Here is an 11965-nt window from a genome sequence, read left to right on the forward strand (position 1 = left end):
TAGCAGCACTCGGCCTATTTGAGATTCTTCTGGCTGGTTCTGAAATGATTGTCACTTACGTACTTGATACTGGTTGTTAACAGTGTCCATTTGGAGGTCAAATTCATGCCTGGTATGGGAATTACAATAGTATTTTCTCAGTCCAGTTTTATAGGATCTTGCTCTCTTAACAGTGAAATGATTCTTTGTTTAATACGCAGACACCAGAAACTCTTCCAGGACACACCAAAGCGAAACAGCCATACAGAGAAGACACGGAATGGCTGAAAGGCCAGCAGATAGGCCTGGGAGCATTTTCCTCTTGTTACCAAGCACAGGATGTGGGGACTGGAACCCTAATGGCTGTGAAACAGGTTGGTATTGGGAGCACAGGATGAGAGCGTTCAAATTATAACTCGGTGCATGTGTAGCTGTGAACTCAAAGGATGAAATACTGGTATCTCAAGGCGTCAATGTTAGAGGTGTGTTTTGGTTTGGTTTTGGAAGCACCATGTAGCCCAGGCTGACCTCCAGCCTGGGACCTTTTTGCCTTTACTTTCCTAGTGGTAGGATAACAGGATTTTGCCACCATACTTGACAGTTTGGAAAAGCTTCAGACTCAAAGTAGATGTTGCCAGAAGCAGCACAGACATGAACTTTTTAAAAGTTAAAGCTTGGGGCTAGAGAGATGGCTCAGCAGTTGAGAGCACTGCCTGCCTCTTCCAGAGGCCCCGAGTTCAACTCCCGGCAACCACATGGTGGCTCACAACCATCTGTAATGGGATCTGCTGCCCTCTTCTGGTGTGTCTGAAGACAGCAACAGTGTACTCACATGAATAAAAGTTAAAGCTGGTCACTGTAAGATCCAGTATGAAGATGGTCAGGAAGCCGGCTGGTCATCCCCTTTCTACGTGTGCTGGCTGACGGCTTCCCACACTCTGCCTTTCCCTTCTATATGATCTCGCATACTCACTGGGACGCAGAAATAATGACTTCCCGTTTCACAGTCATGTTGTCCCTCTGTCATTGGCCTTTCTCGTTTACTGTTCTGTACAGTCAGAGTCTTGGCTACAGCACCCTGCCCTTATGCCACCTTTCTGATCTACAGTGCACTAAGCTGTATTCCTGTGTAGAGTTATCTGACTGTGCTTCCCTGTTGTTTTTATAAAGCAGACTGCATCCATGGGGGTAAATGCCATTTGCTGCCAAATGTGTGAGATAGTTTGGATTCGTCCATTTTACATCAGATTGGTTTGAAAACTTAGAACAGTAAAACTCAAAATCCTGTTAACATGTTTGTTAAAACAGGTGACTTACGTCAGAAACACATCCTCCGAGCAGGAGGAAGTGGTGGAAGCGTTGAGGGAAGAGATCAGGATGATGAGCCACCTCAACCATCCAAACATCATCAGGATGCTGGGGGCAACGTGTGAGAAGAGCAACTACAACCTCTTCATCGAGTGGATGGCAGGTATGTTCACTTGCTGAGGAGGTCCGAGTACGCAAACTTAACTTTCTTCTACTTACAGTTTACTGAATGCTTCATCTATACATTTTTAAATAGATCTCTAAAAACAAACCACTCCTAATATACAGGTATACACAAAAAATATTGTCTATATTTTAAATCTAGTAAATACTAAAATTTTTCTTCTTGCTCTTTTGTCTTCTTGTACCTGGAATCGAGCCCAGACCTTGCACATTTCTAGACAAGTTCTCTGGCACTGAGCTGTGTTCCCCAGCTCAGCAACCTTCCCTAAGAGTGATTTTATGGCTTGGTGTATAAGAATCTTTTTTTTTTCCCAAAAAAAATCTGGCTTGTTTAAATTCCATATTTCTCTTGATAGTCATCACTAATTGTATAGATTATGTTTTTGTAAGAATGTTTCTAACAGTATATAGTTACTAAGCAGGGCATGTGCCTGCAGGCAGTGCACTCACTCAAGAGGCTGAGGCAGAAGGATAGTTGGTCCAAGCCCAGCCTGAGCCATAATAGGTGAGAATCTGTCTCAAATAAATGAACAAACCTAAATAAATTAATGTATAATTTGAAAACTTCAGATGAAACAGCACTGAGACACAAAGTTAAAACCTCATTCTCTTAAGCATTGCCGAATTCACTTCTATAATGCAACAGTGACTCCAGATATGACGACTAGGTTATTCAGCCAGTTAAGTTCTTGTATCATTTAAGAGCGCATATTCTAGTTCATGTTTGTGCTTACTAGTGTGAATGTGTGCCTATGTGCATGCAGATGTCTGAGATGGTAGGGACCTCAGTCACTCCATCTTTGTTGAGATAGGGTCTCTCTCTGACCCTGAAGCTCATCAGTTGGGCTGAGATGGCTGGTCCGTGCTGAGGCTACAAGGGCATGCCACCATGCCTGGGTTTTTAATGTGGATTCAAGGGATTGAACTCAGGTCTCTATACATCCATGGCAGGTACTGTACCAACTGAGCCATCTCCCCAGTGATCTCCCCAGTGATACCCAGTAGTTCTTAAGTCCCTTACCTGTTTTTCATGAGGATGAACTGAACAGATGGTTTATAAATGAGATTCACCGAGTTTGCGACTTATCCATCAAAACTCATACATGTTATTTGATGACTAGCTGTCTTCTTGCTCCTCCCCTGCTCTCTTACCTTCTGCTAAGTAACACATCTGTAATAGTTTGTGCACTTTGAAAAAAGAAAGGAGTGGAATCTTGTAGCAGGATATTTATTCTGCTACATTGTATTCACAGTGGAGCTCGGTGATTAAGCAGAAGAGGAGATGGAGCTGGGAGAAGAAGAGAGGAAGGGGAGGGGAGAAGAGAGGAAGGAGAGGAGAGAAGAGAGGAAGGGGAGGAGAGAAGAGAGGAAGGGGAGGGGAGAAGAAGAGAGGAAGGGGAGGGGAGAAGAAGAGAGGAAGGGGAGGGGAGAAGAAGAGAGGAAGGGGAGGAGAGAGGGAGCAGCCATGGAGAACCATGGATGGGTCAAAAGCTGTCCTGGGTAGCAACTTCTATCAAAAGGTTAGATATTGGGTAACAGCTCTAATCGTGTGGGCATCTTGTTGATTGAGCATTTCTAAATATATAAATCCTTTAGATAATCACTAAGCTTTAAGAGTCTCATTTCTACTGGGTACTGCGAGGATGGCAGATACTGTCTGAGGTTCGGCCGAGCTTTGTGGATGCAGAGTGGTGGATTGGCAGAGCCATCCCCCACAACTGGTGTCTTGTGGGTACCAGGGACTGTGCATCTATCTAGCCAGAGCCCCATCAAAGTCAAGAAGCAGTGTGAACATAGCGGCTGCCCAGGAACCAGCCAGATCTGCGCCATTTTCTAAATATCTCCCACTACAGAATCTACACTGCAGAAACATTTCAATCAAATTTATAATTTTTAATGCTTTCTGAAATCTTGGCCCTATAGTAAGCTGGTTTCCTGAGGATTCTGTAAAGAAATGTTAACTGACTTACAGTTTTAATACAGGAAATCAGTTGTACTTCTGACATGGGCTGTGAGCTTAACATTTCATATGAGCTCATATTGTAGACTTAAGCTAGAGTGTGACAAAGAGGCCAGGTTCTCAGTTCTGTCCGCCTGTCTGTCTTCCAGGAGGATCTGTGGCTCATCTCCTGAGTAAATACGGAGCTTTTAAGGAGTCGGTCGTCGTTAACTACACTGAGCAGTTACTCCGCGGCCTTTCATATCTCCACGAGAACCAGATCATTCACAGAGACGTCAAAGGTAAGGACGCCATTTATTTTCTAGTGACAGCAAGAAAACAAATGTTACTTTAAAAAGTGACCTTTGATTTTTAATTTATTGTTTGTTTTTTTGTTTCTTAGTTTAGTTTTCCTCTTTATCTCTGGTTGGTCATTTTTTTCGAGACAGGGTTTCTCTGTGTAGCCCTGGCTGTCCTGGAACTACACTCTGTAGACCAGGCTAGCCTCGAACTCTCAAACTCAGAAACCCGCCTGCCTCTGCCTCCCAAGTGCTGGGATTACAGGCGTGCACCACCACCGCCCGGCCCTTTGATGGTTTCTAACACAGGATTTTAAGTCTAGGATTAAATACCCTGTGATTATTAGAACTAAAAGGACCCTTTCTCCTTAGCATAGTGTGTTCAGTACCAGAAAGGCTGCAACTTGGTAGGAAGGGTAATAAGACTGAGGGCTCCTTGTCCACCATCTTGGTTTCACAGTGTATCCCCAGAAGATCCCTGTTCTTGGTTTTTCTTAGATAATTGGTGTATCATAAGCTTAAGAAAATCCTCTCAGATCCTGCAGCTTAGATTTTATTAAAGACAACTTGAATTTTCTATTGTGACTGTTGCGTATTTAACAATGTTTTAAAGTGCTGTTGCGATACAAACTTTGATTAAACTGTGATTATAAAATAAGCATATAGTTTGTATTGGCCTATGTTAGTATACGTCAACAAGCCTTGGCCTTAAAATGTAAATTGTACCAAAATTTGAATTCTGGGTCGCTTTAGCTGAAATCATCATTTTCAGGGCTTTGCGTCCTGACTTTCCAGGGTCTCCAAGCTTTTATCCTTTAATCGCCATGAGCCTTATGGCTTTGATCTTCAGAATATCCTTCTGGGGCTTTAGGTGAAACCCACACTAGAGACACTAGTGTGCCTTTGCAGAGACTGAGCAGAGGAAGATGAGGGCAGCTTCCTGTGAGGCAGTGGCTGTACCTACATTGTCTTAGTTTCATTAGCAGAGCTTCATGGGGCTCTCAACATGTCCTTATTTGATCTAACAGGGTCATTTGCTGTCTCTGTTGACAGGTGCCAATCTGCTCATTGACAGCACCGGTCAGAGGCTGAGAATTGCAGACTTTGGAGCTGCTGCCAGGTTGGCATCAAAAGGAACCGGTGCAGGAGAGTTCCAGGGACAGTTGCTGGGAACAATTGCATTCATGGCACCTGAGGTGAGAAGTGGCTTTGAGTGTAAAGAAGGGCAGCATTGTGGAGTCCTGACTGTTTCACAGTAGGATCCAGTGTGCACTTAGTGATTGGAAGCTCATGACCCTATAATCTAGTTTTTAATACTACCTTCCATTTCACACCCTTATTCTCAACAAAATTATAAAACACAAGTTTTTATAGATTTGCTTAGCAGCTACTTTAACACAAATTTAACACAGAATTGTGGGGCTAGTTTGTTAGTGCACATGGTAGAAATATGCAGAAGTCGGCGCTTCCTTCCTGAAGGGAGGTAAGCCACAGAGCCAGCCCTGTCTGTCAACATCGTAGCACAGTGTGTACTTCTGAATGTGGCCTGTCCTGAGCTCGGAGCTCGTCATGTTCAATGTGGTGATGATTTGCTCTCATGCTCCGTTGTTTGAGGGTTGCTTTGGAATCCTGGAATGTTTATCTTTGTGCCACATGGACATTAGCTGGTTAATGAGATTTCGAGTCGTCCATGTAATTGTTGTTTGTACCACTGTTTGCTCTGAATTTTGCATAAGGAATAGACCTGTTTCCAGTCAGTCACATTTCCAAATTAACTCTGCTTTGTTGTAGGTCCTGAGAGGTCAGCAGTACGGTAGGAGCTGTGACGTGTGGAGTGTTGGCTGTGCCATTATAGAAATGGCTTGTGCAAAACCTCCTTGGAACGCAGAAAAGCACTCCAATCATCTTGCTTTGATATTTAAGGTGATTGTGATACGACAGTTACTTTTTAGTACTAAAGTAGCAGAAGTCAAAGTCTCATGGCTCATCCCTCCCCGTCTTTGCTTTTATTTTACATCATGTGTATGGGGGGGGGGGGGGGGGTTTGCCTGCACATCTGTCCCTGTACCACATGCATATCTGGTGCCTGCAGAGGCCAGGAGAGGGGTCAGATTCCCTAGAACCAGAGTGATTATTAGAAAAAAAAAACAAAAAACAAACTTATTTTTGTATATGGAGAGAGAGAGTGTGTGTGTGTGTGTGTGTGTGTGTGTATGCCTCTAGGGCATTCTCCTGCATCTGATCCTACTGTAGGACTGTTGGGCCTACAGACACACATCCTCAGACCTGGCTTTTTACATGGGCTCTAGGGACCCCAGCTCAGGCTAACCAGCAGGCTTGTACAGCAAGCCTTCTCAGTAGCCAACTCCCTAGTCGACTCCCCACCGTTTGTTTTGTTTGGGGGAGACCTGGGAGACAGGATCTCTATATAGTCCTGACTAGCCTTAAACACAGATATCTGCCTATGTCTGCCTCCTCAGTGCTGGGATCAAAGGCATGCCCCACCCAGGCCCAGCTCTACACCCCAAATTTTAAGTGTATTTCTTCTGATGTATCTGTGCTCCTTATAAAGAATTTACTCCATGTGGTCAAACTCAGAACCAGGCATTGCACTATGAATAGAATACTTAAAGCCTTAACTAACTGTGTTCAACAGAAATGTTTGGCTTTTTATTTTTCCTCCCTGTGAAGGAAAAACAAGAACAGTGAGTTGTTACACTTGGGAAGGTGGAAAAGGATGTCACTTCTGTCTCACAGTGTGTAAGATGTGAGTGCAACCACTCAGTGTCCCTAGTAGACAAGGATCACAGAGAGGAGGTGTGCATCCACTCAGTGTCTCTAGATAGACTCTTTTTAGGATTTTTTTGTTCTATCAATTCACATTTTTTAATAATCATTCACGAATTTGCTAAGGTGAGGGAAAGGGAGAATTTGATTGTGATTAAGAGTAGTAGGTAGATCTAAATGATTGAGATTCGTCCTTTACCTGTTTATAGGACAGTAGCCCATATCTGGCATGGTGGCACACAGCTGTAATTGCAGTATTCCTTAAGTGGAAGCAGAAAGATCCAAGCCATCAGCCTGTCCTAAGACCTTATTATCAAAAGGAAAAAAAAAAAAAGTAAAAATTAGTTGTTTGTATTGTTTGCTACTGAGAATTAATATTTGTCCAGCACTGAAGAAAAACTCACCATGTAGGTGTGACTGGGAGGCTATGAAAGTCACATCTGTGTTCCTGTGCAAAGCTGCCATGGAAACTCAGTGCTCTGGTTTTGTTCTGCAGATTGCTAGTGCAACTACTGCACCATCCATCCCGTCTCATCTGTCCCCGGGTCTGCGCGATGTGGCTCTGCGGTGTTTAGAACTTCAGCCTCAGGACAGACCTCCGTCAAGAGAGCTTCTAAAGCATCCTGTCTTTCGTACCACGTGGTAGTTAATTGTTCAGATCAACTATAATGGAGACAGGATGTGCAACAAGGAGAGAGAGAAAAGAACTCGTGGGCAACCACATTGATAATCCGCTGGCCTTCATGCCACTGAACAGCTAGAAGTGAGGCCAGCGGAGAACCGTACCTAAGTATGTGATTGACAAATCATGGCCTGTACCTAAGTTCAGTATGCAAACAGCTACAACTTGTGCAGAACTGTAAACCGTGCCTTTCACAGGACTGGCTCTAGGTGAGCAGGAAGGCGATGGAGTTTGCATGATTAAATGACAGAAGCATACGTTTATTTTTGGAGCACTTTTTCAGCAATATTAGCAGCTGAGGGCTCAGGATCTGTTTTAATGTGTCACTTCTTTCATTTCAGCTAGCGGTCACAGCGGGGGGGCTCTGAGAGGCCGGTTGGGGTTTTTAGGGTTTTGTTTTTGTCACTGGCTGTAAAAAAAAAAAAAAAGAGAAAAGAAAAATCAGTGTCTGGCTCCTTCAGGTCAGAGTATGCTATGAGTAGCAGTAAATACATGTGTTTTTAAAAGTTAATAACTTCTTTATGACTCACAGTTGACCTTTTGTTGTTGTTGAACTCCTGGTTTATTGTGGTTCATTGTGCATTTTACTGTTGGCCCAGTCATTTCTGGTTGTTTTTTTTTTTTTTTTTGGAAAATATGGTTCTGTATTTTCACTTCACCTTCATTTGTGTTGAATATTCAGGGAAAGGTTATCTCTTCAAACCAGAAAAAAAAAAAGACATAGAAGTAGGTGTGTAGTGGTTTATTAAGACTGTGCCTATTGCAAGAGTTCTGTTTTCTTCTATTGGCATATGGTGAAGTGCTGGCTACATCGACTCTGCCCTCACTGTTTGGGTTAAGTAGAAACTCACTTAGGAGTCAGCTGTTCTCAGATGCAGCTCACAAGGCAGGGCAAAATTGTCTGAAAGTTAGGTGAATTATTTCATATTACTTTGCTAGTCTGTAGGAAGTTCACACCATTTAAATCTTCCTCTTTGTAACAATCCATCATTCTTCATCCACTGACTATAATGTAACTACTGTTTTCCTTCTGCCATGCATGATGTTTTTATACTAGACTGGACTGATAAACTCATTTCCTCATCTACCAATTGGTAACGTTTTCAAACAAATACTAAATTTGCTCTGCATTTAGGAAATGCTCAGAAAGAACAGTGAAGTTGAATTTCATTTACACACTAATTCCTGACATTTGCACAACTATTTGTCTTAGCCTCAAGTTGAATTCAGATGCATGGAATCATGAAGGAAAACGGTAGCCCTTTGTATGTGTGTCTTTCAAATCAAGTACTGATTAGCTATTAAATATAACTTTGAGATGTTAAGTTTTAACTCTTCAGAAGCCAGTGTGAAATAGAATTGGTTATTCTCAAAGACTCAGGATAAACTAAATAAGCTATATATATATGCAGTACATTTGGAATGTACAACAGAAATTGGAAGTAAAATAAGTTCCAAGATAAGTTTACAGGGATATACTGCAAATAATTTTCAAAGGCAGTTTCATGTGAATGTGCTTCTTAGTGAAATTTTACATTCCTTTGTTTTGGAAGATTGGCAATCTTTGAAGAGTTAAACATAATACAGAAATGTGAAGTTTGTTAATGCTAAATGTATTGTACTTGACATTTTCCTTTTTATTTTTACTTTTGACTACTTAGAATTTTCACAATTCTAGTAAAATTGTTTCCAAGTCTCATGTGCAAGCTTTAAAGGACGCACTCTTGCCATTCCATGTACTGGAAGATCATTGGTCAGATTAGCGCTGTGTCTGACAGAGATGTAAACTGTATAAACTGAGGAACCTCAGCTAATCAGTATTACTGCATACATCAACATGCCCGCCACATTTCAAACTCGAACTCCCCCAGATGTCAAGATCCACTGTGTTTGAGTTTGTTTGCAGTTCCCTCAGCTTGCTGGTAATTGTGGTGTTTTGTTTTCGATGCAAATGTGATGTAATATTCTTATTTTCTTTGGATCAAAGCTGGACTGAAAATTGTATTGTGTAATTATTTTTGTGTTTTTAATGTTATTTGGTACTCAAGTTGTAAATAACGTCTACTGCTGTTTATTCCAGTTTCTACTACCTCAGGTGTCCTATAGATTTTTCTTCTACCAAAGTTCACTCTCACAATGAAATTCTATGTGCTGTGTGACTATGATTCCTAAGACTTCCAGGGCTTAAGGGCTAACTCCTATTAGCACCTTACTATGTAAACAAATGCTACAAAAAAAAAAACAACAAAAAAAAAAAACAACAAAAAAAACACCTCTGGTTAAGAAAATTTGGCTTAAATGTATCCTTTGTTATATTTTAAATATATCAAGATATTTTAATTAAAATTTTTACCCCTTTGAACCAATTTTATAGTATTTGTACCTATTTTGGTGTTTTGTCTTTATAGTAAATAAAAGTTTTTGAACAAAAGTTAACTGATATTTTGGCTTTTTTTTATGAAATTTCATACTAATAGGTCCTGAAGGCACTGTGAATAATTTCTGCTTTCACCCTAGTGACACCTCAGCTGCCTGGTCTCAGACCCTTCTTACACAGAGGTGGCTTATGGAAGTCCTCAGTCTGAGTGTGGTGCTTCCTCCTTAGCCTGGGAATACACAGGAGGGGTGGAATGCTACAGGCAGTGCTTTGGCACATGATGGTAGAAGGGTTGTGCACCGTCCGTTTGTTCCTTTGCTGCTGAGATGACCTGAGGAGCACTGAATAACCAATAGACCACATAAATACTGTCGGTCATCCAGTTTAGCTATGTGCTCTTAGCTTTGCATGAGATAGTATCCTGATAGTTACCAAATGATGATTTTTCTTTTTTTTTTTTTTCATTCCTCAACATGTGTCAACTGGTTAATGGGATACTATGTGAGGTTTGATACATGCATACACTTAACTTTTAAATGCTATTGTCCATCAAAGGAATCCGGGAAAAATGTCTTTGGGAAAAATGGCTGTTCCAAGGACTATGCAAGACAAATACACAAGATGGAGCTAAATGTATGACATATTCAAAGAATAACAGTGGTTTACTGTGATAGACAAACCATTTATTTATCACATATTTGTGAAGTCACAAAGCAGTGATGTAATGGCAGTTTCTGAGGGTTAGCATCTGTCTTGACTCCTGTACTAGTACAGGTTCTGTATAACAACCAGTAGAATTAATATATATTACAAAGGGTGTCTGGTAGATTGGCTAACCATTACAATAATAGGTGATCAACAAGAGCTAGCTACATTCCGGAGTCTGAGTCACTGGTAAACAGCTTAGCCCAGGAGGCTGAACGCCTCAGCAGTGCCATGTGGCACTGAAGGTCTGGAAGATTTCTGGGAAGCTGCTTGTCTTCCAACTCTGTAGGAAGGCTGAAGAACCTGGCTTCTGATAGCATCAACACAGGTCACCAGCAAAGGGTGAGGATAAGCCAACAGCAGTTTTTCCTCTGGACCTCCTTATATCTGGTTTCCACTAGGGAAAGGGTGCTTCTCAGTTAGTGCTTCCAGGAACTACCCTCAGACACCTACTCAGAGGCATGCCTCTTAGATTGCACATTCAGTCAAGGTACAACCAAGACTGCCTACCACAGCAAGCCGCTGTTACACCTCATACATACAGCTCCACCTTTCCTGTCTGTCTTGTGTAGACCTTGGAGCAGCCATTTTTTCCAAAGAGCACTGATTTCCTTTGATGGACAACAGCGTTTTAAAAAGTTAGTGTGTACATGTGTCAGATATTACATAGTACCCCATTAATGTGTACCATTATTAGATTATCTATTGAAAACTAGCTGTTAGCAGAGCACAGTGACACACGACATTATTCCCAGCACTTCAGAGGCAGAAGCAGGCAGTTCTCTCTGAGGATAAGGCCAACCCAGTCTACAATGCAAGTTCCAGGATGCCCAGAGCTAGGTCTCAAAATAAATAAATTAATTAATTAATTAATTAAAAATACTCAACCCCAAAGAAAGAAGAAAAGAAGGAATTAAGAGCAACAGGACTGTCTGGAGAGATGGCTCAGTGGTGAAGGGCATTGACTGCTCTTCCAGAGGTCCCGAGTTCAATCCCCAGGAGTTCAGTCAATAACTAACTATAATGTGATCCGATGCGATCTTCTGGCATGCAGATAAAAGCACTCATATGCATAAATAAATCTTTAAAAGATGAGACAAATGGAAAACAAAGTATAAAACCTAAATCTACTGTCCAGTGTCCAGTGATTATGTTAAATTTGAATAAGCATCCATATAAAAAGGAAAAATACAAAGCAGAGTCTGCATATTAAGATAGGCTAATGGCTACTGGGTGTCACTGCTCTCAGGCGCTTCTTGAACAATTAGGATATATGAGTTTGCACACATGCAAAATAGTATACAGTACATAAATCTACACGCACATATCTACACATAGAAATCATGAGTTTGTACCATGGTGTTGATCAAACACCAACAAGTGCCCTGAAGCCTTTCTCTTTTTTTTCTTTTGGTTTTTCGAGACAGGGTTTCTCTATGTAGCCCTGGCTGTCCTGGAACTCACTCTGTAGACCGGGCTGGCCTCGAACTCAGAAATCTGCCTGCCTCTCTGCCTCCCAAGTGCTGGGATTAAAGGTGTGTGCCACCACCGCCAGCTGCCCTGAAGCCTTTCTACTTTCTACATTTGTGACTCTTTTCTCTAAGAACTATGACTGTAATCATCCCCAGTGGATTAGTTTATTTTAGCCTCTCTCTCTCTCTCTCTCTCTCTCTCTCTCTCTCTCTCTCTCTCTCTCTCTATTGTAT

General features: G+C 41.7%; 1 protein-coding gene across 1 annotated transcript in view; it reads left to right on the top strand.

Moving 5' to 3' along the window:
* The window catches only part of Map3k1 (mitogen-activated protein kinase kinase kinase 1), a 64311-nt gene extending 54703 nt beyond the window's left edge, over window positions 1-9608 (top strand). Inside the window, exons 17-22 of the mRNA XM_028783353.1 lie at window positions 201-353; window positions 1288-1450; window positions 3580-3711; window positions 4762-4904; window positions 5500-5631; window positions 6992-9608. Of these exons, the coding sequence (XP_028639186.1) occupies window positions 201-353; window positions 1288-1450; window positions 3580-3711; window positions 4762-4904; window positions 5500-5631; window positions 6992-7141 (873 nt within the window). The 3' untranslated portion in view covers window positions 7142-9608. The remainder of the gene's footprint in view (window positions 1-200; window positions 354-1287; window positions 1451-3579; window positions 3712-4761; window positions 4905-5499; window positions 5632-6991) is intronic.
* The last annotated feature ends 2357 nt before the right edge of the window (window positions 9609-11965 follow it).

The sequence above is a fragment of the Grammomys surdaster genome, unplaced genomic scaffold (assembly GCF_004785775.1).
Source record: "Grammomys surdaster isolate TR1022 unplaced genomic scaffold, NIH_TR_1.0 99, whole genome shotgun sequence".
Classification (NCBI taxonomy): domain Eukaryota; kingdom Metazoa; phylum Chordata; class Mammalia; order Rodentia; family Muridae; genus Grammomys; species Grammomys surdaster.